Here is a 27310-nt window from a genome sequence, read left to right as displayed (position 1 = left end):
AAAGACTGTAGCCCTGTTCCTGTTTGCACCTTCTTTCCATTGTGTTCCAACCTCCTTCCAGTTTCATTAGTTTTTGCACTATCCTTCCTTCCTGTATTTCTGCTGCACAGATGAGCAGATACATGTGTATTTACTTATATCTCCTTTCTTACAGGAAAGCTAATTACTGGGTAAATATTTTTTAAAAGACTAGGTTTGAGTTTTTTATTTGTTTTACTGAAAGGATTGCTTCTATGGCTTTTGACAATTCAGTCATTGTTTGTTTGCGTCTATTTGCAAAAATAAGTATCATTCTTTTATCCTTTCCTCACTTTGTAAAATGGATGGGGTTAACAAGTGAACCTTTCCCAGAAGTAAAGCATGCAAAAATATAAGCTGTTACTTTTTCTTTTTAAACATGTAAGGTATAATCTTCCTACCATTGGTAACACAGGAACAAGGTTCTTTTCCTTGAAGTTTTGTAGTCAACCAGGGACAATGAAGGGTGCGTTGGCCCTGTGAGGGTTTTGAGATAAAGACTAGAGGCATGGGGTTTCCCAGGTGGCTGTAAGCTGCGTGCATGCTAAGTTGCTTCAGTTGTGTCTGAGTCTTTGTGACCCCCTGGACTGTTGCTCACCAGGCTGTCCATGGGGTTCTTCAGGCAAGAATACTGGAGTGGGTTGCCCTTCATATTGAAGGTCTGCTGACCCAGATCAAAGCTTGTATCTCTTATGTTTCCTTCATTGGCAGGTGGATTCTTTACCACTAGTGCATATTGGGCTGTGGATAAATAAGTAATTGCAAAAACAGTCTTATAAATTCTTACTGTTCAGTAGAAAGATTGTCAGCGGTGTTGGTAAATATAGATACTAGATTTAGTGGTCTTGGACTTGTATTATGCTGGTTTCATTTTTAGAAATGAATAGTTCAAGGTTGTTTTAATATAATTATAGTTTATATTTCAACCTCAGTATAGAGACAGGAAAGTGAGGCACATAGTCACATTTTACATACAGAAGTTGAAGCCTCAGCAGGTAGCTTGGTGGAAAGTTCCATTTTCACTTTAGCACAGTTTTCTGACCATGGTGCTAGTTAGTGAAAATGACTGGTATACTCCTTGTGGACCAACAATATTTTGTTTATTTTAAGCAAAACTATGCTGGATTGGTAAAGAATCCGCCAGCAATATGGAAGACATGGGTTCGATCCTTGGGTTGGGAAGATCCTCTGGAGAAGGGAAAGGCTACCCACTCCAGTATTCTGGCCTGGAGAATTCCATGGACTTGTATAGTCCATGGGTTTGCAAAGAGTCAGATACGACTGAGCGACTTTGACGCTCACGTTCATGCTGGGTATCTTTGAGATGGAGAGCATTTTACCCCAGGAATGAAAGTTGAATTCTCTATATCCAGGTAGCCTTTTCTTTCCATTTTGATAACGTTTGTCAGAAAGCAATAATGAACCAGAACAGAACTGTTCTGGTTTTTTCTAGACAAAGAAGAATGGTATTTTAAGCAATGATGGCATGACATTACTTAAATGACTAAAGTAAAGGTACATACACATATGTCTTGCATTACACATCTAGAGATTTATTGTGTGTTTTTAAGTTGTGTGCCTTTTGACTTTTTACCCTTTTACTTTCTCTACTTTTTAGTAAAAGAAATTTAGTAGACATGAGTTCTTAGATCCCAGAAAAACCTACCCCCAGTAAACCTTACTTTAATCCTTTTCTTTAAGGGCTCTTTGTCACACTTAATTGATCTGGCCAAGAGGATAGAGCAATGAATCAAACAGATGCCTGTTTTTATAGGAATAACAAAATGGAATCTCACTGCTGTGTTAATTATTTCATGCCGTATGTCTGATCCTTTCAATCAGGGGAAAAAAATCACTTCAGTAACCCTCCTTGCTACCTTTAACTCTAAGATAGCCCTGAAAGGTAATCTCCTGGAGCTCTACTTTAGAAAAAAGGGGGTTTACAGAAGTACTCTGTATACCACTTCAGGTTTTCTACTCTCCCTGGTATCAGATGCATGTACCCTCAGAGTATATCTGAACATCACATAAAGCTTGAGAGAAGCTCTGTAACAACTCCTATTTACACTTTCCCATTGGATGACAAGTATCTGATTCATGCTTAGTGTCCTGAAAATACTAATGATGTAAACCACTGCAGTAGTAACAGTCAAGCTTATGTTAATGTGTGGATTTAATATTTGTGATGTGTTTGTTAATATTTCTCTACCCTGTCTTTGAAGCCTTTTGGATTGCAAGATAAGGGGTGTTCACTTTTTCTTAAGGCAATGTGAATGCATTTAAGAAGCGCTTTGAAGCCTTTTGGATTGCAAGATAAGGGGTGTTCCCTTTTTCTTAAGGCAATGTGAATGCATTTAAGAAGCGCTGAGTAAAATTACATGTGACTGTGAGTTGTGTTTTTCTAGATAAAACACTATTAGAGGATTGGGGTTAATATTTTAAGCTCTTTGAATTTGCGAATGGATGATGAACCTAGTTGCCCCAGTGCCCTGCTTTGGGACTTGAGGGTGATTACACGTAGAATATCCCAGGGTTTCTAAGCAGATCCCTTCTAAATATTCAGCACCTACTTACATGGTTGAAGCTGAAATCCAAGCACATTTCTTCTCTGACTTTCTTGCTCTTAATTGCTGTGTGCTTCTGTATCATTGACTAACATTTCTGTGCGAAATAATGTTTTGCCTGTTGACTTCTATTTTAATTTGGGGAATTACCCTCAGTAAAGTTCAGATTTCTCTTAAGAAAAACAATGAAATGCACATTGAAGATTAATGGCCCTTAAATTTACTATACATCTATAGTCATGAAAAACAATAGGTTAATTAGCTAAGAAAGGTAAACTTGTTTTTTTTTTTCTTTTTTTTTTTAAACTTGTTTTGAAATGAGGTTTTGTTAAAGAATGGCAACATTTTGTCTTGACAGGTGTCTTGGTTGGTGGTTAGTTCTCCATAATCCCTAGAAAGTAAATCTTAATCAAATGGAGAGTCAACCTGTTACTTAAACGTGGGACCTTGTGAAAACATGTACATACATAAACCAGATCTCTGTTGTAATTTAATGCTAAAAGCTATTGTTTTAAGTGAATATAAAGTTGACAAATTCTTCAGATCAGTACAGGAAAGTTCATAGTCATAGCATTTTCACGTTGGCAGGAAACTTTTTTCATCTAAAGCAGAACTTTTGAAATCTAGGAAAGCTGTAACATGGCTGGAGTTACACATCTGCTAGTTAACACCAGCCTGAATTTTTAAATCATCTGTTCCTTGACGTACTATAATGTTAATATTTGTTTGGGCCTTTTGTGGTGTTCCCTGAATAGTAAATTCTCCCTAGCATTCAGGAGGATATTTGGGTTTATCTCTCTCTCTCTTTTTTTTTTTTTTTTGTAAAAATATTATCTAAATATAAAGAAAACTTCAGTATTCGTTTTATCCTGCCTCTGTAACACTATTTTTACCTTTTCTGTTTTCTGTGTATGTAAATTTTTTTCACCACAATTGTATTAAAAATATTTTGGATTTAAAACTCTGCCTCAGGTGTTGAGTATTTAGGTTATTGATCCCTATCATTTCAGTGACTGCCTTTATGTGTAAGATTTTGGGGGATGTTTTGTTAAATGTTTTGTTATTTCTTTAAGATAGATTTTAAGAGGGAGTAACATACTTTGTCAGAAGATACAAGCATCTTTGCAGCTCATTGTTGTTCGGTCTCTAAGTTATGTCTGACTCTTTGCGACTTCATGGACTGCAGCAGGCCAGATCTCCCTGTCCTTGACTATCTCCCAGAGTTTGTTCAGACTCATGTCCATTGAGTTGGTGATGGCATTCAACCATCTTATCCTCTGTCGCCTCTTTTTCCTCCTGCTCTCCATCTTTCCCAACATCTGGGTCTTTTCCAGTGAATCAGTGCTTCACATCAGGTGGCCAAAGTACAACTCTTACACCTACTTTCCAAGAGGAAATCAGTGTGACTTTTAAGGCAATGAGTACGTGAGCCAAATGTACCATGATTTTGGTGTCGTTGACTAATATAATTAATTGTTCAAGGTACATCAGTAAACGTATAGGACATCAACAAGGAAGACAGAACACTTTCCCAGTGTTTACTCATTGTGATTTACTCATGTGTCTTGTCTGTATTCCTTGATCTAGATTTTTGGATAATTTGTATTAAATTTTTAAAATTAGCTTCCCAATCTCTTGTTCTTTCTTGAGATTGCTCTCAGGTCTTCAGATACTTTGGCATTTTCTCCTGGTGGGTATAAAGATCAAAAAAAAAAATTCAGCGATACTGATAAATAGAATTTCAGCATCAAAATACTGGCTTTGCTACATCCTGATAGCAGTCATAGGAAAGGGAGCATCAAAACACCCCAAAGTCAGTTTGAATGTAAGGAGGAGACAGAGACCACAGCCGTTTTCTGATATCCCTTGGATAACTGAACTGTGGCTTCATTGCCAATACCTCAGATGCTCCCTGTGATTGACATCTCATGGCTGCCCCTACCCCTTTTAACCTGTGGTGTGTGTTCAGTCGCTCAGTTGTGTCCAACTCTTTGTGACTCCATGGACTCGAGCCTGACAGGCTCCTCTGCCTGTGGAATTTTCCAGGCAAGAACACTGGGGCAGGCTGCTGTTTCCTACCCCGGGGGATCTTCCTGACCTGGGGAAAGAACCCTGCGTCTCCTGCGTTGGTAGCCAGATTCTTTACCACTTGTGCTACTTGGGTAGCCCCCTTTTAACCTAGTAAATATCATTTGTTTTGAAATAGTAAAATTCAAAAATTTCCAGATTTTTCCCCCTACCTCCATTTTTTCATTTTATATTTAAAATTCTAAGCATATACAATTGACTCTTGAACAGCACTGGATTTAATCCACGTGTAGTGTATAGTTGGCCCACTCTATTCTTGATTCCTCCGCATCACCAAATTCAACCAGCTAGAGTGTTTACTGTGTAGTAATGTAATATTTACTGTTTAAAAATAGCCACGTATAAGTGGATCCATGCAGTTCAGATTCAAAACTTGTTTGAAAGTCAATTGAATTTGATTTGTATAATGCAGACATTAGTTCCTACCTGGTAGCATTAGATAGTTATTAGTTACTCATTGACATTTTATTATTTCTTTTATTATATATATATATTTAGTAGAGTTTTCTAGAAACAAGCTTCCAACATATTCTGTGACGTTAAGCAGGTATTAACTACATTTAAATATACTCTTAATTGTCTTGCTACTGAACTTATATACCCTTCTTGACTTTTAGGTTGAAAACTTGAAGACTCTTGTTACTATGTAATTGTTTTGCTGTGCTTCCATTCCCTGGAATCATTAGGCCATTTTCCTCTCAGTGGGCACTTTACTACTTTTAGTCTGTTAAATATTTTAATTCCTCACCTCTCCTCTCCAAAGCAAAAGCTGATTGCTCATAATTTTTTTTTCTTCAGTCATAGGAGGGTTTTTTTTTTTTTTTTAAGGCCTGAAAATGCTTTTATTTGGAATGTGTTAAGACTTCAGCCCAGGAGTCACAAATCCAAGAAATACTGAAATTGTGTTCCACAAATGAGTTGTTTCTCAAGCTGCTCGTGAGAAATGTTAGGTGTTTCATTTAAATGAAACGGTGCTGCTTTTCAGGCTAATGCTGTTGATTAAATGTTGACGATATATTTTTGTTTTTCTTCTATTAAGATCGAATCTGTTTCTCAGCCACTGGAAAACCACAGTGCCTCTGGTCATCCTTCAGAGTCACTGTCTGCTAAATCGTGTGGAGCGTTGAGACCTGTCAATGGAGTTATTAACACGTAAGTTTATCTTTTCTGCATACTTCTATATGCTCATCAGGCTTGTAAAAGATGAGTTTGAGGCTTAGTTATGCCTAGCCAGGACTAACCCTGCTTTAAAGAAGCAGAAACCTTATCACTTCATAATATTGTGCATGCCTCCTACTGTAGCAAGTGTATTTTAAGTAGCATGCTAATATATTTTCCTGTTACTTACTGTGGGCTAAAATTGTCCCAGCATGGAGAAAAATTGAAAGTCCTAAAGTTGTTATGAATTATTGTGATTAGCTCTGTCTTTGTAGAATTTCCCAGAAGTAAAATCCTCTACTCTAGAACAGATTAGATTGCTAAAGGCTATAAATCTTTATTTTTGAAGGATAAGGAATCCTTCTGCAAGTGAACAGTGAGTACACATCCCTAATAGGCAAGATTCACCAATAGAACTGGTTCTCAGGCAGCTTATTAACATTTGCAAAAGTTCACCATTTTCTTACCAGTTATAATTCTCTAGACTTTTAAAATTTTATGTTTTTGTTGTTGAAGAAAGCTGAAATCACTTAGAACCTCCTGAGTTCACTTACTGACCTTTGCATTTTTTAGACACGATAGAGTAACATCCACCAAAGAGCCTTACAAATAAGCACAGACACTGCATCGCCATTTAGATTAGCAGACATAAGCATCAAGAGGTGATCTCTCTGTGCTCTAGAACACTTGTTTGTGTCTGTAAGCATTTGCAAGTAGAGGTGGTTGAACCAATGTTAGAGGCTTTGTTTCTTTCCATCTTCTGTGAAGTAATTCTTCCTTCCCCTTGTGTAGTCTTCAGCCTGTCTTGGCAGACCACATTCCAGGTGACAACTCTGATGCTGAGGAACAGTTGCATAAAAAGCAACGACTGAATCTAGTTTCATCATCAACTGATGGCACCTGCGTGGCAGCCCGAACCCGTCCTGTGCTGAGCTGCAAGAAACGAAGGCTTGTTCGACCCAGCAGCATTGTGCCTCTTTCCAAGAAGGTCAGTACCAGTGAGACCTGGTCCTTGTTATCGTGAGCCAGGTGCTCAGATAGAGGTACTAGTCCTTGCCAACTTTGGTTCATTAACCAGTGTTTTCCACACTTGGCTAACTAACAAGGCTTCCTGCAGAGCTTTAGGAGATACTAGGTTCCTGAGCCCTGTTTCCTAGAGATTCTGGTTTGGTTTGCTCTGGAGTTGGGCCTGGGAATCATTTTCAAAAAGCTAGAAAGCTCCTAGGTGACTCCTCAGCCAGGTTTGGAAACAATTGGCTTGAGATTTTTAATAGAAGTGGAAGAGAGGAGATTGTGAGTTCTGCCATCAATTACATGGAGGAGAGCGGTATGTCTTCTTACTGTTTTCACTGAAAATGGCAGTGTGGAATGCTTTACTTTTAAAGAAGAATCTCCATTAAAGTCTCTTATATTTGATGATACTAAATGAATGTTTGTCTTCACAGACAAAATGGAAATTATTTTATCTACAGGAAACTTTTGATTCCTGACTCTTCAAATAGCAGGGTTGGATTTATTCTAAAACCAGTGAAATAGTACTCCAGTAAAAAAACAACAAACAAGGAGTGATTAAGAGCATTGACTCTGAAGAGGACAAATTTCGGTTTGAATTGTGGCACTGCCGCTTAACAGTTTTTGTGTGGAGCATGTTAACACCCCACTCCACCCCAGAATGCTTCGGAGATCTCATTTTTATTCATTCATTTATTCAACAACAACAACAAAAATTTTTGAGCTCCTCCAATAAGCTGTTACAGAGTTCTGTGCACTGGGGGTACAACACTAAAAATAAACCAGACAAAAATTCTTATCCTTGTGAAATAATCTAAAGGGTAGAAACAGAAAATAATACATGAACATCTATTGTTTTTATTTTCTGTTTCTACCCACTAAATTATTTCACTAGGGTAAGAATTTTTGTAAATAAAACAATAGATGAAGTATCTGGCATGTTCTGTAGTGTTAAATTTGGTTTCCCTTATGGCTCAGCTGGTAAAGAATCCGCCTGCAATGCGGGAGACCTGGGTTCAGTCCCTGGGTTGGGAAGATCCCTTGGAGAAGGGAAAGGCTACCCACTCTAGTATTCTGGCCTGGAGATTTCCATGGACTGTATAGTCCATGGGTTGCAAAGCGACTGAGCAACTTTCACTTACAGTAGTGTTAAGTGCTGAGGAGAAAAATGCAGCAGAGGAAGAGAATAGAGAAGGCTGGGAAACTCAGTTGGAATTCAGCCTTGAGGCATTTTTTCATTCTAAGCCTTGGAGATGTGAAAGATAGGAGACTGGGAAGGAATGACTAGTGAAGTATTGATAGAAGGAAAACAAGGAGATTGTGGTATATAGAAGGCAAGTGAAGAAAATGTTTCAGAAAGGAAGGCATGATCATCTGTGTTAGATGCTGAAGAAAGGTCAAATTAGATGAAGATTTAGACTTGACCATTCAATTTTGTGGGGCCAAGGTTGCCTGAGACCTTTGTAAGCAGTTTTGTTATCGGTAGAAGAGTGAAATTCTGACTGGATAAGGTTCTGAAGAGAATGGGAGGGAAGGAATTGAGCAAACCATCAGAGAGAGCACTTTCAAAGAATGTTTCTGTAAAGGAGAATAGAGAAATAGCCTGTTTGAGGGGAATGTTTCTTAAGATAACACTACTGCAGTATATTTGTCAGTGGGAAAACTGAGGACAAGGAAGAGGCGGGTAATTGTTGCAACGATTACTATTTGGACGGTAGATTTTCAGTGTTTGACTTGTTTTGTTATAGTATGCATTTGGACTGTATGTCTTTGCTGTGATCTTTTTTAAAAGGAAAGTATTATTAGTGAAAATTACCTATGTTTCTCTTGTCTCTTCCTCAGACTACCTGCATTACCAAATTACCAGAAAAGAATTTGATGGGTTTCTCATATTGACATTTGAGTCAATTTTTATTAATAGTTATATAAATCTAAATTATTTTCTGAAAGGCTGAAGAATTTATATTGGAAAAGCAAAGAAAACAGTATAATACTGTTAAGTATAAGAAAGTAGTTTTGGCCATGCCCTCGATGCTTTTAACAAAAACAAAACCTACCAACACTGCCTCATGGAGAAATAGTGTTCTTTTTCTGAAGTTACAGGATAGCCTCCTGGACTCTTACAACTGTGAAGTAGCAAGGCTTCTTGTTGCTATTGACAGTAGTTTTCTTCCTGTTTATGCCTAAAAACTGGTGTACTTTTGAAGGTACCTGTGTGTATTCAAAATAAGGGGGAAACATACAAAGCATACTAAAGATCCTTTGGTTCCAGTGCCAGTGTCTAAAACAGAATCTTCCTGACATATGCAGAAATAAGCTACATGGGAAATAAGACAAAGAAGTAATTTTTGTTTGGGAAATAAACCATCTGCTGATTTTTAGCAGTTATGCTGGAGTTCTGCCCTAATTGGAGACAAAGGCCATTCTCTCTCTCTTAGTTGCTCACTGTGTCTCCAGTGGATCCTTGATTAGTGATACTGAGCAAGTATATTGCCCTCTCTCATTTGGTGATGGATTTGCCAAGCAAATTTATTCAGCAGTTTTGGGTCCCCTCTGTGTTCCAGGACACCTGGGCTTCCTTGGTGAACAAAAGTCATTGCCCTTATGGAGCTTACTTTCCAGTGGCAGAGTGTTCAGAGATCACCCAGTGCTGTGAACAGTAGCCTCTAAACTTTGATGGGATTATAAAACACATAAAAAATTTTGGAAGGCTGATATAAAATAAGTAGAAGTAGAAGCTCTAATATTTTATTTACCAACTGTCCTCAAGCCAAAAGAATTTTTTTTTAATACTTTGAACTGATATTCTGTGATTAACAGATAATGGTGAATAGAGCCTTACTTTAATAGTGGACTTCCACCATAACCATTGCATTGGATTTGTAATGGGAAATCCTTCATAGAGAATTAATACTGTTACAATGTTAAGGGAACACAGAGTTTCTTTATGTTCCCAAGTATTTTATCTCTTCGTTCAGTTCTTACATGTTATCTATATTCTTGATACTTTGGTCATGTGAAATGAGATCTTTTCTGTTAGTGTTATTTTATAAATGATGTTGATTTTTAGGTATTTATATTGAAATTGAACACTTTCCTGAACTCTTCCTACCAGTGTTTTTTGGTTGATTGTTCTTGGTTTTCTAGGTTGGCTTTCTGTCATCACACAGTATGACACCTTGTTATTTACTACTTACTCCTTTTCCTTGTCTGGATTCACTTTTAGAACCGTGTTAAGAAATAATTGGTTGTAGTGAGACATTTCTGGTTTGAATGACAATATTTTTAGAAGGTCACTATCAATTTTGATGTAGGACAGCTAAAAATGAATTGGGACACTTACAGTATTGTTGTCTTCTCTTTCTTGATCAGTCTTGTCAGCAATTTTTCTATTTTATTGGTCATTTCAAAGATCAGTTCTTTGCTGTTCATTTCAAAGATCAGTTCTTTGCTGTTAACTCCTCCTTCCTGCGGTCTTGGTTTTTCTCACCCTCTCTGCCTTCATTCAAATGCTTAGTTAATTTATTTTTTGATCTTTGTTACATAAGAACAAAAGCATTTAACTTTTTGAATTTTCTTCTGAGTGTAGTTTTGGATAGCATTCCACAGCCTTTGATGTGTGAAGGAAGTGTTTTTTCTGCTATTTGTAAGTTGCCTTTGAGTTTTTTAGTTTTTTTCCCAGGAGTTAAGAATTGAGTTTTTAGATTCTAAATTGTTAGTTTTTCTTTTTAAGTGTTTGTTATGAACTATTAATTTTTATAGCATTTTGGTCAAAATGTTTCTATAGTTTCTGCTTATGTTTGTGGTCTGTTGTGTTGATTTTTTAAAAAAACTGTCTAGTACAGTTTAATAAATTTATATCCTCTTTGTGTGACTCCTGTCTCCAGTAGTTTTTTGTCTTTCATTTTACTTTTCTTAACACTAATGTTTAGTTGTATGCATTTTTCTCATTTAGTTGTATGCACTTTTCTCATTAAATTTAAATAAATTTAATGTTTTGTTTTCTATATGGTTTTTGAAATAACATAAAAGTATACTTATTTAGGATGATTTTGATAACAGCATTTCAACGTGTGTTGAATGTCTTCATATACCTTTTATTTTTTTGCTGCACTGGGTCTTGGTTGCAGCATGTGGGGTCTAGTTCCCTGACCAAGGATCAAACCTGGGCCCCCTGCATTGGGAGCTCGGAGTCTTTACCCAGTGGACCAGGAGGGAATTTCTTTATGTGAGTTTTGAATTTGAATTTGTGGTTCTTCAGTGATTTTAGCAACAGTTTGTATTTCAAGTTCTTAGATCATAATTTTTGTCCCTTAAAACTCTTCCTTGTGTCTTTTGGTCGGCAGAAGAGAGCAGTTGTGTGCTATATTTTGTTTTGGCCAGTCTTAGTTTCTCTCCTTCTTATTGGTAACTGATTTTACTCTGTGCTGTCCAGTATGGTATCTGCTGTCCACATGTAGCTATTTAAAATTAGAATTAAAAAATTCAGTCCATCACCCACACCAGCCCCATTTCAAGTATTGAGTAGTCGTATGACTGGTGCTAACGTGTTTAGTTGCACTAATGCAGAATATTTTTACCATTGCAGCACTGCACCAGACTGTGCTTCAGTGTTTTTATGTGCCTCTGTTTCTTTCTGTTGTTATAGAAGAAATGTGGTGACACTTTGGGTTTTTTTTCTCTTAAGTTCGTAGTTGCCTCTTTTAAGTATACCAGTTATCAATGTTATTGTTCCCTTTTCTTTTTTCCTAGCTCTTACTGCCTGCTCTACAACATTGTTGTGATCATTAAATTAGATTCCTGAAGTGACTGGCATATTTTGAACACAAATCATAAGTATTCAGATGTTAGCTAGCTGTTAACTTCTCTCTCGCCGTCTTCAGCCCTTTGGTTCTCCCGTATGCGAAGGAATGACAGTTAAGTTTACATTATTGTGTCATCTTGCCCTTTTCCTTTACTCTCTGACTTTATAATAGAGGCTGAGTTATCTTATACTCTTTTTTTTTTTTTTTTGAGACACCAGAAGTTTCATGAATTGTTTTATTGAACTTGTTTAATAGTTTTCCAGAAGTATGTTTTTTCTCAGTTTCTCAGATTTGCCTTCTTTTCCTTTGTTCTACAGTGTTCTACTTGTAGTCCCCACACAAAGGGTTTTGGTTTTGGTTGTTTTTTTTTTTTTCCTCTTTTGTCATTAAAAAAAAATAATTTTATCTACCTAGACTTTGTGTTTATCATTAGGAAAAACTTAGCAGCTGATTGAATTAGTTTCCTGTCCCAGTTCTGGAGGCTAGAAGTCTGATATTGAAATCAGTGTCAGCCCTTGCCTGGCCTCTGAAATCTCCAGGGAAGAATCCTTTCTTGCCACTTCGTGCAGGCAGCCTTAGCATCCTTTGGCTTGAAGCGTCTTAGTTCCCACCTCTGCTTCCATCTTCACGTGATCACCTTGCCAGTGTGTCTGTGTTCTCGTGTAGCCTTATAAGGATGCCTGTCATTGGATTTAAGGCTTGGTTGCTCAGTGGTAAAGAAATCCTCCTGCAATGCAGGAGAAGTGGATTCGATCCCTAGGTTGGGAAGATCCTCTGGAAAAGGAAATGGCAACCCACTCCAGTATTCTTGCCTGGGAAATCCCATGGACAGAGGAGCCTGGTGGGCTACAGTCCTTGGGGTCACAAAGAGTGGGACATGACTTAGTGACTAAACAGCAGCAAATCCAGTAGTACTTCATATTAAACTAATTACATATGCAAAGACCCAATTTATAATTAACGGTGACATTCTGTGGTTCTGGGCAGCTATGAATTTGGAGGTAGGATCTGGGAAGGTGTCACTATTCTTAGTACACTGGCCATTGGTCCTTGTCTTTGCTGCTCATAAGATAGTTGAATCCTTTTCTCACTTCAAGTCTAGAAGACAGACTGATTGGTGCTATTTGCAATTTGATTCTTGGATTTCAGCAGTTTTCAAAGTTAATATACCTTTGCTCTGAAATATTAATATTTGAACTTCTTTTATTCCCCCTGCCAGTTTTCTGGCACTCTTCTGTACTACTAAATTTATTATGTGAAGAACTTAAGTTCTCTTTGTATAGGAAAAATTACAGGTTTACCTGCCTCCTCCTCTGATTATTTTAATTCTGTGATGTATAAAGACCAATGTAACAAACATTGATGTATGCACCATCCTAAATGCTAGCATTTTTATTTTTTTTACTTCATGTGTTTTTTTTTTAATATTAAAAGAAAGTTGTAGATAACCAGTGGTCCTTTTATTCTCTCTATCTCCTTTACCTTCTTTGTGGCCACTAGAAGGGGGTAATCACAGAGCGCAGCACAGCTGTTGCGCTGTGCACTTTCTGCGGGTTGGTTTGGTTTTTTGGTGTGTGTGTGTGTTTGTGGTTTGGGGGTGTGTATGTGTGTGTTTTAATTCAGTATTGTGTTTTCAAGATTTCCATGTTGATGTACATAATTTTAGTTCAGCTTTTATAAAATAGTGCACATTTCCTTAAAAGGCACTGCTTGTGGGGGTGAGTGTATTTGTATCCTGTTTCTTGACTTCAGGGTTCTAAATTTCACTCATATCTTTGACTTAATAATTGTGTTCGTATCTTCTATATCCTTTGGTCTACCTTCTGTTGGTTTGTTTGAAACCTGTTTGCTATGTGTATTGTGCAAGTTAAAGTGCAGTTTGATTGCCATTATAGCCTGAGCTAACACCAACATTTATATCATGTCACATAGTTGTCATTTCTTTTTTGTGGTGAGAATAATTAAGATCTAGTCTCTTAGCACATTTGCTGTTAATAATACAGTGGCATCATCTATAATTCATTGTACTGTGCATTAGATCTCCAGGACTTATTTATCAACTAGTAGTCAGTTTATACCCTTAAACCACCTCTCTCGTTTCCCCAACCTCAAGCTCATTTCTTTCTTTTTTTTTTTTTTTTTTAATTCATGTATGTTCATATAGTTCTAGGATGGCTGGTTAGGTACATCCTAGTTAATGGTTGTTATTTCTTCTTCATCTTAATCATTATGTTGTTTCCCTTTTGGTCTCTCTTCATGCTTTAACTTTAAATGGGTTTCTTTGGTAAGTACACTTGCTAGATACATCCTTTTCCATCTCTTTCAGTTTTGTGTCAGTAATTTATTTATCTATAATTTGTTTTTATTGTCTTAGTTATCTTGCTTTTCAGTCCCTCCCAAATTAGTCATTAAGTTCACACTTAATTACTTACTTATATTTACCAACACTTTTGCCGTTCTTGTTCACTTTTGCTTCTTATATCCCATTCCATTCTTGATGAATACATGTGGTAGCCTTCCAATAGTGGTATGAGCTGTAAAGTCTTTATTTATTAAAAACATACAGAATTAACATTTATGTGTGAAATGTGTCTGCATATGTGTGTATTTGTGAATACACAGTTATATTTTGCCTTTATTCTTGAATGATGGCTTAACTATATTTAAACTTTTGTATTCAGCACTTTAAAGATAATTTCATTGCCTTCCAATACTTGTTGAAAATTCTGGTATCAGTTTAATTGTTTCTTTATAGATTATCTGTATCTTCTCTCTGGTAACTAAAATCTTTACCCCAGTCCCTTACTTTTGGGGGTTTTTTGTGTGTGTATGTTTTGGTTTTATGTTCTGCAATATCAAGGGACATATTTAGACGTATGAATTGGTTTTTAGCCACTAGATCTTGGTTTTTGCACCCTCATTCTGAGAGTTCTTATTTGGCTTGAGTTTTGACATTTTTCTAATCATTATTTCTTCCGATTTTTCCTTTTCTGTTCTCTTTTTAAATATAAATGTCTGTGTTGTTGTTGATCTTCATTCCCTGTTCCATATTGCTTCATTTCTTTTTATACTTTGCAAGTTCATATCTGTCTTCCTTTGCTTTATTTCATGTGGTCTTCTCTGACTGTTCCTCCTCATCAGGAGGAACACTAGCTTTGGTTACCAGCTGGCTTTTTATTTCAGTGTGTACTTTTTTCCTTAGAATCAGTTTTAGAAACATCCTCTTAAGTACTTTTAAAAACTTTTTTTTTAATCCTGTACTTGTCTCATGACTTGTATTCCTCTCATTATCACTATGAAAAATTTTAATATACTTATTTTAAAAGTTGTTTTCTAATTTTTCTATTTGTAGTTCACAGAAGACCGCTTCTTCCTATTTCTACACGTAGTGACTTCCTTATAACGGTCTGTGTTCTTGTATGATTTATAACATCTTTCACAGCTCGTCTGGGGCCATGGCCAGGGAGGCATGTTTTCTGTAGGAGTCTTGTGATCCCTGGACTGTGAAAGTGTCTTTAAACCACAGTTTTTCCATTAGCTTCTGAAGATACTTCCAGAATTCAGGTGAATTTGGACCTCTTATATGAACGTAGGTTGGGACTGGGCTTTCACTTTCTTGCAGTTGGCTTTTTCCACCAAAATACGGAGTAGATTTTAAACTTCTTGCTACTTCTGTGGCTGGTATCCCAAGACCAGCCTTGGTGTTGAATTCTTTTCTGTTTCTTGCATCTCGGAATTTCTTTCTCCTGATCAAGCCTTTGGCAGTGTGATAAAGTCTGTGGAATTTTATCAGAATAAATTTTTTTTTTAATGCACAGAATAAAAGACATTAGCTTATAGGGGAAACCAAGTATGTTGACACAGTTGTTAAATTTTGTGGTATATAAATTTATTCAGTTCAGTTGCTCAGTCATGTCTGACTCTTTGTGACCGCATGGACTGTAGCATGTCAGGCTTCTCTGTCCATCACCAACTCCCGGAGCCTACTCAAACTCATGTCCATTGCATCAGTGATGCCATCCAACCATCTCATCTTCTGTCGTCCCCTTCTCCTCCTGCCTTCAATCTTTCCCAGCATCAGGATCTTTTCCAGTGAGTCAGTTCTTCACATCAGGTGGCCAGAACCAAATTATTGGAGTTTCAGCTTCAGCATCAGTCCTTCCAGTGAACATTCAGGACTGATTTCCTTTAGGATTGACTGGTTGAATCTCCTAAATAACAAGATTTAGCAGCAGGTGTAGTAACTGTCTTGATTTCAGAGTAGTGATGAGCTCTTGGATAGTTTGAGGTATCTGCCACCACTGTAATGTGATGGGTGAATCAATTCAGAGAGTGCTTCATGCCATATCTTCCACTCAGAAATTCATAAAAGACATTAAAGACTTAAAAGTCTTCTGTTTAAATGAATGTCTTATTTCGTTTCCCCAACTAACTTGATAAAGAGAACCTTGGTAAAGTAATCCTGATTAAGTGTGTGCATGAATTACAATGATTCCAAGAGAATCATTTCAGAACATCTGCTTTCTGTTCTGTAATCTCTTTGTAGGTGATGTTTGGATACTTGGCAATACTGAAATTGAAAATGAAGCCCTTACCGACCAACATTTTCCATTTCCTAACATCTCATTCTAAAATCATGAGTAGATGAAGTAGGTGTTTCTTTTTTAAGTATGCTGAAATAAATATAAAATATGGAGACTTTATTCACAACATTGATTTACTGATGCCATTTTGTTTTCAAGCAGTCTACATAAGGTTGTAGGAAAAGTCAGACGATTGTACATTTTCTTTCAACATTTGATGTACTTGCATTTACTGTTTTAATGGCTGTGCACATACAAACTTGATTTTTATGTTGCATATACTTCTTAATACCAGTGTACTTGGCATTTTAGATGCCACGTAAGAAGTGGTCCTTTCTTAAGGCACAGCCTTGTTTCTTATTCCCATTTCCAGTTGATTCAGTGACCAGTGCCCTCGTGTGTCTCATGAACTCTTAACTGTAGCCTGCTCCTCAGTGAGCCCGCCAGAAACACTCTGCTCTCCAGAGGCTTTCTGCTTAGCTTTTTAGACTCCTACCCATCACAGCTTCAGAATTCTCCAAATGCCTTAGGAATGGGAGCACCTGACTTGTCATTTGTAATTTCCCATCCTTTCTTTTCACTGGGAATTTGGCTTTTGAAGTCTCTAAAGTTGTCCCTTCAGCCCTACAAAATCATCAGAACCTCTGCTCATTTCTCTATACCCAGAAGTGACCCTCCATCAGGGCACCAGATTCTAAGCATCACTCAGAAATCACCCATTGTCCCCAATAAGAAGCAACTCAACACTTCAGTGGTTCTATCCCCTCTGGAATCTTGACTCCTCAGTATTGTCATTGTTTTAACATTTCTCTCATATCTTAAAGTTATATTTCCTTTTTTTTTTTTTTTTAAATCTGGCTATTCTAGTTCTAAGTAAGAGTGTTGGTTTGTTGTAAGCTATCCATCATACCCCCTTTCCTTGCAATTTATTTGTTGAGAAAACTGGGTTATTCCAGTTATTTATCCTGTGACTTAGAATTTTCTGATTGTATCCCTGTGATGTAACTTTCTCGCCTCTTGGCATATCTAACAATGTTTTTTTGGATGTTGGACATTTAATTTTATGTGACTGAAGCATAGAGATTCTATTATCTTCCTTTAAAGAGGCTTTGTTTTATTGGCAGCTAAATTATTTGAGATTCAGTTTCTCCTTTATTAGGGAGAGTGTAGAGTAACCGGGTCTTGTGGGGTCTTTTTGAATGCTCCATGCCACTTGACCGGTCACAGTGGGGAAGTCTCTCTGCCACTGTGAAATCTGGGGACTGTTCGTTCCATAGCTCCTTGGTGCATCTTCGCCTGACCTGATGAAGTTGAACTCTACCTGGGATTCTTAGTGTTCCATGAACACTTGAGGGAATCTCATGATTTCTGGAGCTCTCTTTCTGTATGGCTTCCTTTTCTGAAGAGTTCTGCCTCATGGTTATCCGTCACCTGAGCCTCTGCACTTCAGTCTCTGGAAGTTTGTTTCCTCAACTCAGTGGAGCCGTCACGCTCTGCTTGGAACCCCTCACCTGCTGAGCAGGTCTGTGCTGTGCCTCCAGGCAGAAAGCCGGAACAGTCACAGGCCACCTCGTTTGTTTCTGTCTTAAGCTGTGTGTTGTCTGGTTTTCTAGTTTATGGCTAAAAGATAAGCATGATCATTCTTAATCCATCATGGCAGAAGAAATTCTGCGGGGTCGTTGTTTTCTTTTCCAAAATTTCATTATGATATTATCCAAACATAGTATCATGTGTAGATTTTGCAGTGAGCAGCTGTATCTCCTAGATTCTACTGTTAGCATTGACCACATTTTACCATTATATCCATCCCTCTGTATATTCCTTAATCTCTTACTTTTACTGCATTAAAGTCTGCATATAGAAACTTAAATCTAGGTTTTTGTTTTGGTAAGGGCACTCGCGTGAGAAGACATGTAATATCTTGTCTCTCTCGTGTTATTAGTCAGTATTGGCCATTGCCTGGACGCCCTTGTTGCATCAGGAGTTGAAGTTATGTTCTACTCATACCATTTATTCTTAGTTTATTAGCTAGACTATGTCTTTAAAGAGAAAAATGCCCTTTTCTACTATTGGTTTACCCTTAAGTACAGTCTGTGGGGTGGGGGAGGGGAAGCATGATTCGTGTTGATATCCTTTTATCTACCGATTTTCAAGTAATAAGTTGATTTTTTTTAATTTCCTACCGTCTTCCAAGGACAGTCAATAAAGTCTTTGTGGAGGGGGTGGTGTGTATGATTATGAAGTCATCAGTTTAAACATATTTGAGTTATTCAAGGCATTGAAATAATTTTCTATGTTCTAATTACCATTTTGTTTCATGGAAGCCTCTTCACTCTTGCTCTTGAGTCCTTTCGCCTTGGTTGATGTAGTCTTGAGGCATTTCTTCTTTCTCACTATTAATATTTAATGGGTGCCTGTGCTTTGAGTTTTACTAAGAATGATAATCATAACTTGAGCCACCTGGTTCTCAATGATCTTGACCAGCCCGCCCTAGGAGACCTTTGACCTTGTGGTCGGTTCTGATTTGTCTGGGGGGGGGGGGTGGGCATCACTTGCACTGTGAGTAGAGGCCAGGGAAGCTGGGGCTCACCTTCAGTGTGCAGGACAGCTCCTCACAACAAATCATCAGGCTCTTAAGTGTCCGCAGTGCTTTTGTGAGGAACTTTGATGTACATTAATTTAGCTAGCACTTGTGTAGTATTTTAACAGCTTGCAAAATCATATTTCTCACAGTCCCATGAAATTGGCATTATTGATCCTTTATTAACAGATGAATAAATTTGAGGGGTCACACAAGTAACATAAAAGCTAGGATTTAATATCAGTGATCTTTATGGTTGATGTCCTTTTCTTCCTTCTTCGACTGTAAATGAAAATGGTGTCTTTTGTATGACTACAAGTAACAGTGAGACCAGACACTATTCTAAATGGTTTTTATTCTCACAGCAGCCTTGTCAGATAAGCAGCTGTTGTTACGAATGAAGCCTTAGGTAACTTGTCTCAGTTTATACAGCTCAGTAGCAGTTAGGGCTCAAACAGCCTGGCCCCATTGCTCTCACTTTTTAACTACTGGATGTTGCCCCATGGTTTTTCTTTTACAGTTTAAACATAATAATTTAATAAATAATTTAAAACATAATTTAATAATTAATTTAATAAACATAATTTAAATCTTTTTAATGCCTTTGGGATTTGTTTTGATGTGAATCCAGCTTCTTCCCCCACCCTCCTTTTGATGTCCCTGATTCATACTTTTAACATGTGGTCAGCAAGTCACTCCCTTCTGCCTTTGCTTATCAGAAATTTTCTGGGAACTTTCACCCTTAGCATTTGTTTTTCTGGTTTGTACTTGGTTTAAATTCCATTTGCCTCTTCTCCCTTCTGTACCAAAAGCCTATTGAATTTGATTATAGATTAATTTGTAGCATATTAAAAATTAATGACTTTAAGTTTTGTGCCTAAAATGTCAGTTAAACATATTCCAGAATGTGTTTTTTTGTCATAGTCAAGAATAGAGACTCTTCTCACTTGTGTGTTTCTAAATAAAAGTTGTTTTTTTAAGAGGATGACATTTGAGAAAAAGACCTGAGGTGAGGGGATAACCTTGGAGCTAATAGAAGGGCCAAGTGTAAAGATCAGGAAATTTGCCTGCCATTTTGGGGAAGTAGCAGGGAAGTCAGAGGAACTGGTGGCATGAGCTAGGAGAAAAGCAGGAAAGGGAAATGAAGTCAGAGAAGGGACAGAAGTAACAGATGGCGTAGGTGCCATTTTGTGTGTACCATTGCAAGAACTTTGGCTTTTATTCCTTGTGAGATGAGGAGCCATCAGAAGGTTTTGAGCAGAGAACTGCATCATGATTTGATTAAGGTTGTGAAACAAGATTACACAATAGTTGAAGGGAGGGGCAAGCAGGAACACCAATTAGGAGACTATTTAAGAAACCCAAATGAGAACTACACTTGAGGGTGTATAAAGTGGTCTGATCTTGGATACTTTTAGAAGGCAGCAGTGATAGGATTTCATGACTGGTTTTGGGGTATGAGGAGGAAATGGAGTTTAGGATTAGTCCAGGGATTTTAAGACTGAGCTACTGAAAGTAGAGAAGAGTTAGGAGCAGAGTTTTGAAGTCACTTAACTTTGGTTGCCTCTTAAGACATCGAAGTAGAAATGTTGAATGGCCAGCATGAAATTGTGTTAATTGATACACTAATGTCAAATAGTTTTGATATCCAGGAGTAAATCACACTTGCTCATGGTAGGTTGTTTTTCTTTTTTGTGGGTTTTTTTAAAAATAAAATTCATGTGTATAATTTGACGTCTTTTCTCTGTGTGTGTGTTTAAAGTTGCCCAAACTATCCTTCAAAAAATTCCCCAAATTTTCTCTTAATAATACTAGCGGACTTCCCGGCTGATCCAGTGGTTAAGTGGTTTTATCACTTAGCTATTGCTTTTTTTAAGTTCTTATATGTTTGCATCTTTCCCTTTTTCTCTTCATTCAGTTCAGTTCAGTCGCTCAGTCGTGTCCAACTCTTTACGACCCCATAAACTGTAGCCAGTATTATCGTTTATGTAATTAATTGCTCTATCCTGTCTACCCCTTTCTTGAGGTGGGTTTGGGCAGTTCTTTAATTTGCTGTTTCTGTCATGTATTTTTTCTTTTGGTAATTTCAGCTTTTACTTTAATTTTATTCTTAGTTTGTTTTTCTTGCCGTATTCTTTTTACTTTACAACTAGTCTCTGAATGACGTGAGGGATGCACTCTAGCCATAAAAAAATGGAGTGTTGTTCATTGCCCACTTGGAGAGCTAGTTCATGTAATGGTTTACTTCATGAGGAGAAAATATACCTCCCTTTTAAGATTTCTTGTTTTGATTTTTATATATTTTTCTAATCTAGTCAATATTTAAAGTTTTGGTGCAGTTTTTGGATTCTAATTACCTAAATTCTCCCGTTCATCTACTGGTGGTCTCTAGTTTTTGTTCCTGGTAATGTAGGTCCCTCTTTCTCTACCTCAAAATGTTATCTCCCCAGAAATCCAGCCCTGGTTTAAATAGGTTGCAAGAGGTATTTTTTCCAAAACAGTACCAGTTAATGTTGTCTACCAGAAGTGCATGTTTAGTTGGTGTGATTTCCTTTCAGAGACAATTGTTGCTTACTAGAATTCTTTTACTGTAGTGTAAGTTGTCCAGTCTGACCTTCACAGGGCCTTATTTGAATACCACCCATCTATGTCACTGCAAGGAGGAGGCAGTTGAGGAAGGTTGATAAAGACCGAATTGTTCTCATATTTATCTTTCTTCTGTGCATGTCCGTGAACAAACAGCTTTCAAAGAGATGTGTGTGCTGAAACCAGATGTAGTTCTTGCAGTCGTTATGGAGTTTCGATGCTACTCTTTGTCTTTATTCTGACACTCCCTTGCTCTTAGCGTCCCATGTCATAGTGTCATTCCACAGGCAAATCATTTCTTCTAGGACTGCATGCTGCCCGGGTGACTTCTCATGGTTATGATTTGGCAAATGCCAACTCCTAACACTAGAGCCTACGGATCCTGCATTCAGCATGACCTGAAGTTTAAAGCATAAAATTCTAAAAATTCTAAAAATTCTATCATTTAAACACAAAACAGTTACATTGTTTGAAGACTTATTTTCACTGTGGACTTAACTAGGGAGGTTTTCTTATTGTGCCCATATTTATATAAGAGAAGTTTAATGAAAATGATTTTTATCCCCTTGGAATTAATCTAATTGACACAAAGACTATGGGTATGAACACTAACCATACCAAATTCATTTTCATTACTTAAATATGAGCTTTATAACAGTAGATTTTAGGCTAGGTTAAAGAGCAGCTAATGAGTTGAGTGTAGTCCAGAGAAACTTGCCATGTTGTTTCAGACCTCCTGAAATTCTTTTTTTGGAGATACAAAAAGAACAGGAAAGGTGTGGTTGGTTATTCATTAGTAAGGCTCTTTGGTGGATGAAGTTGCTAAAGAGGGCAAATCACATCTACCTAGAAATCTGGAGCCAGCTAGTCACTGTAGCAGATGGTGGAAAAGCATCATGGTGGTAGAAACAGGTATTGTAAAGTGTTCTCAAGCACTTAATGGGCTTCACATAATTAGATCTCTTTATTGGAGAAGAAGTGGATTTACTTAATTACTTTGAAGTTTAGTGTGTTGGAGAAATGGAAATCTTTTAACAAACTGATCAAACTTTTTATTAACTGTGTCATATATGTATCTAGAGAGGGAATTTTGAATCTTTGGAATACTGAATGGGGAGCTGAGTTTTTATCAGACCCTGAATGGAGTGTCATCTGGCTTTTCCCAGGTTCACCGGAACAGCTCAGCGCGTTCTGGCTGTGATGTGAACCCTTCCTGCGCGCTGTGCGGCTCAGGCAATGCCGGCACCATGCCTCCAGAAATCCACTACGAAGCCCCTCTGTTGGAACGCCTTTCCCAGTTGGACTCCTGTGTTCACCCGGTTCTAGCATTTCCAGACGGTAAGAAAGGCTCCATGAAGTCTAATGAGTGAGACTTAAAGGGTTCAAAGTGAAGGACAGTTGGCCAAGATTCTGATACAGTCCAGGTATTACTGTCAACAGCATCTTTTCTTAGGATTTTGCACATCGTATTACTGTCAACAGCATCTTTTCATAGGATTTTGCACATCGTGCACAACAGATCCCCTAGACCAGAACGTGGCACTCAAACATCACAGCTTGCTAAGAGCTTTCGCCCTAATGCTTGAGGTGGTGAGGGTGAGACAGCCGCCTGTGTTACGATGTAATACAGCCCGGGCAGCGCTGTGTGGGCGCACGTCCTCATCCTGGGGTGCACGTTCTATGGCTGCGTGACCGCTTTCTCAGGTGTGCACAGGCACAGGTCCTCAGAGTTCGCCTGTGCTGGGTTTTGTGTTTGTTTTTGTTTTTTTTTTTTTAAAGTTGATCTACCTGATGAGCCTCTGTGTCTGCCGATTTTCTTTCCCACCTCCCTTTTCATAATTGCTTTTCTCCCACCTCACAAAAGAAAGTCACTCCTCTTATCCATATTGAGTCTTGCTGTGGGTCTTGCCCATCCCCCAGAGTATAAAAACCTTGGGCAGTAGGGACACCAAAGGAACCATCTCAGAGTTCATGACTCCTGAAGAAGAATCCTGTGGGAGTTAAGTAAAAGGAAATTTGAATAAATAATGAAGATCGAGGTACAGTATTTTTTTTTTCTATAATGTATGGCAAGATCCTCTACCTTTTCTGTTACTTTAGAATAATAACTTACATTTAGAATTAATAACTTACATGTGAAACTAACATATTGCACATCAACTATACAGTATTTAAATTTTAAAAATAATTGATAACTGAAATTAGATTTTACTGTGACTGAAGTCTGATTGAAGAAATAGATTTTAACATGCCAGGGTGTTGGTATAAAATATTTTTAATGTGTATTTTAGTTTCTTTTTTATATATAATTTTTTAAAAAATATATAATTTATTTATATGTTTTGGCTGCATTGGGTCTCTGTTGTTGCATGCATGGGCTTTTCCCTAGTTGCCGTGAGCGGGTGTTACTCTTCATTGTGGTGTATGGGCTTCTCGTTGCAGTGGCTTCTCTTGTTGCGGATCACAGGCTCTAGAACAGTTTGGGCTTCAGTGGTTGTGTCGTGTGGGCTTCAGTAGTTAGGTTCCTGGGCTCTAGGGCACAGGCTCAATAGTTGTGGCACATGGGGGGCTTCATTGCTCTGTGGCACGTGGGATCTTCACAGACCAGGGATTGAACCTGTGTCTTCTGCAGGTTCTTTACCACTGAGCCACCAGGGAAGCCTGTAATTGTCCTGAGTTTATAATTTTTCTAAAAATTACATTTTGGAATTCCCTGGCAGTCCAGTGGTTGGGACTCTGCTGTTTGACTGCCAAGGGCCTAGGTTCAGTCCCTGGTCAGGGAACTGAGATCCCACAAGCCTCTCAGTGTGGCCAGAAAAAACATCTAAATAAAGAAAAATTACATTTCAAATGGTGAGGAGTTCATGAGCAAAAATGTTAAAAACTACTCTAGAGACTACAGAAGCCATAATTTGGATTGGTCTCATTGGTTTGCAAATAATCTCCCCATCTGGCCCCAACCTTAAGAATACTTAAGTTCTCTAAGGATAAGGGACTATGTTTCTCTCGCTACTCTGTCCTTCATAGCACCTTACAGATAGTCTGTACACGTTTTTGAAAGGAGGGTAACCATAATTGGGGTCTGGGGAATGAGAATTATGTTGGATGTAAATTTTACTTACTGGTATGTGAAGAAAATCAGGTTTTTAGCATGAGTGGTATATTATCTTTTTCTTAAAGGGACACATAATTTGGGCTTTATGGATCATACTGTCTAGGTTTAGTCTGTGTTGGAACTAGGCAGCTCTGCCATTGTAGAACAAAACCAGTATGTAGACTATGTATAAGGAGGGGAGTGTGACTGTTTAAATAAAACTTTATTTATAAAAGCAGTCATTGCTGATAAACTATCCCTAGAAAATCCCCTCTTCTAATTGACAGTTGATCAAACATTAGATGACCATAATCCCCTCAGATTTCTTATCTGTTCTTCAAATGATTGGATTCTTTCTTGGTCATCTAAATCTGTTAGCTACCCTAAGCCTTATTATTAAGACTCTCTCCAGCTGTAAGAAAGGACATGGTATAATAGTCTTGCTGCTGTGTGACTTCTCGTAAGAGTGGAAACATTTAGAAAACTTGGAACATGAACAGTAAACTAGGCAAGGGTTTAGATCAGGAGTGATGGAGCAGTAAAATACACTTTAGAACATAATGAACCCCAATTATGGTTACCCTCCTTTCAAAAATGTGTACAGACTATCTGTAAGGTGCTATGAAGGACAGAGTAGCGAGAGAAACATAGTCCCTTATCCTCAGAGAACTTAAGTATTCTGGAGGTTGGGGCCAGATGGGGAGATTATTTGCAAACCAATGAGACCAATCCAAATTATGGCTTCTGTAGTCTATAGAGAAGTTTTTAACATTTTTGCTCATGAACTCCTCACCATTTGAACATTTAGAACATAAACATTTTCCTCTGTGCTTCAGATTCCAGAGTCATTGACTTTTACCCTCTCTTGCCATTTGGATTATGGCTCATGTAACTTAAGATAATATTTGTATAGCATTTATAGTTTACATGCACTTCTCTTATTCTTGTCTCATTTGGTTTTCTCAGTAGTCTTGTAAAGTTACTTCAGTTTTACATATCAAGAAATAGGCTTAGAGAGGTTGTGGTTTATCTCAGGCTACATAGCTGATGTAGCAGGCTCCAAAATTTAAACCCAAGTAATCTGATTCCCGTCCTTCTTTTCACTATAATTCATGCTTCTGCCCTGCCAGGTTATTAAGAGAAGTCAGATTTCTGCCCATTTCCAGACTGCAGCTTCAGGCAGAGACACCAAGACGACTCCAGAACATTTGTTGAGTTATTCTCTTAAGATTACACTGTTGAACTGCATGCTCTCGTATCTGAATAAAGAAGCCTGAAGCTTGTATAGTTACATTAAGATTCTGATAAGATCTTTTGCCTGTTCATTATCAGCTGATAAGTATGTTGGTCATTGCTTTGTCAACAGTATTACCTTGTATAGTTATGAATTCTCTCTCCCATCACCTAAATATGCCCAAGACATCTGCCTAACATCTCCTGCTCCGTCATTCTGTAGTCCCTGTGGTCTTTATTTTCCTGTCTGTCTCTGTCTTCTCTCTGAGCCACCTCCACCCTTTCCCCACTCTCTCCCTTCTGTCAGTCACACACAAACACACACACACATGCTAATTATGACTTTGGGGTTTGGACAAGAGAGATGGTCATTAAATTCTCTTTATGAGACAGTAAAGGAGAATAGTATATGTTATACTTTCTCAAGTCGAGCATTAACATATCTGCCTATGAATACAGTAGACGTTCTGTGGCTTGACCCAGGGACCTAATTATTGTGTCTAATATTGTGACTATTGGGATTTTTCACTTGATTCAGACAACTGCCACACTCAGAATACAGAACGCCACATTTGTAAACTGGAAGATTGCCAGGGCCACAAAGATGTGAATAGTGCTTCCTGAAGTATTGATATTCCCCATATCTTTTTGTGTAGAATAGTAAGTAATAGTGAAGACTAGCAGCCAGCATATTGTGTGGGTCAAACCTGACCTCTGGGCCACCCGTTCTTCTCTAGAATACATTTAAAGATGGCAGGACTTCCAACTTTTCATTTCTCTGTAGTTTTACTGATGTTTCCTAGCCAGTCTGAGTACTTTGTTGGGGTGGGAACCAATTGCAGCTCTTAATCCTAGAGTTTCATCTCCCATCTTACCACACCTTAGCCACTCCCATTCATTTTAGGAACTGCTCCCTGGCTGGAAGGTGGAGACATTAGGGTGTGATAACCTTTTAGTTACCACCCTGGTGGCTCAGAGGTAGAGTGTCTGCCTGCCGTGTTGGAGACCTGGGTTAGATCCCTGGGTTGGGAAGATCCCCTGGAGAAGGAAATGGCAACCCACTCCAGTACTCTTGCCTAGAAAATCCTATGGACGGCGGAGCCTGGTGGGCTACAGTCCATGGGGTTGCAAAGAGTCGGACATGACTGAGCGACTTCACTCACTCAACCCTTTAGTATTCCAGAAAGAGGAGCTTGTTTCCTTATTACCTCATTTAATCAAGCCAGCTAAACCTTGGCTTGAAATAGAGGATGTATAACCTTGGGGTAAAGCATGTTGTCTTAGGTTTGTGCTTATTAAGAGCACCACCTGCTGGCCTTGAAGAGCTCTGCTCTCTTGAGAGAGCTTGCCAAGACAACTAGCTGTATCCATGAGGCTACTGCAACTTACCAGCAGGAGGAGGAGGTGAGCATGACTGAACACCATGAGAAAGTGTGCTTGAGAAAATGGTGGATCATGGAATGTCAGATTCTGGCGGGCCTGAAGCTAAAGTTTTCTTTTTGTTTGAGGAAATAGTAACCTAAGGTGATGTTTCTTGTCATTGACCTGGTTAAGGATCTGTACCCTCCTATCTGGTTAATACCACTTTA

General features: G+C 38.1%; 1 protein-coding gene across 1 annotated transcript in view; it reads left to right on the top strand.

The window, feature by feature from the left end:
* Window positions 1-27310, top strand: part of KANSL1 (KAT8 regulatory NSL complex subunit 1) — a 172888-nt gene that overhangs the window by 132204 nt on the left and 13374 nt on the right. Inside the window, 3 exon segments of the mRNA XM_043904919.1 lie at window positions 5710-5822; window positions 6621-6816; window positions 22561-22732. Of these exon segments, the coding sequence (XP_043760854.1) occupies window positions 5710-5822; window positions 6621-6816; window positions 22561-22732 (481 nt within the window).

This window comes from Cervus elaphus, chromosome 5 (genome assembly GCF_910594005.1).
Source record: "Cervus elaphus chromosome 5, mCerEla1.1, whole genome shotgun sequence".
In the NCBI taxonomy this organism is placed as follows: domain Eukaryota; kingdom Metazoa; phylum Chordata; class Mammalia; order Artiodactyla; family Cervidae; genus Cervus; species Cervus elaphus.
This window is presented reverse-complemented; position numbering and strand designations above follow the sequence as displayed.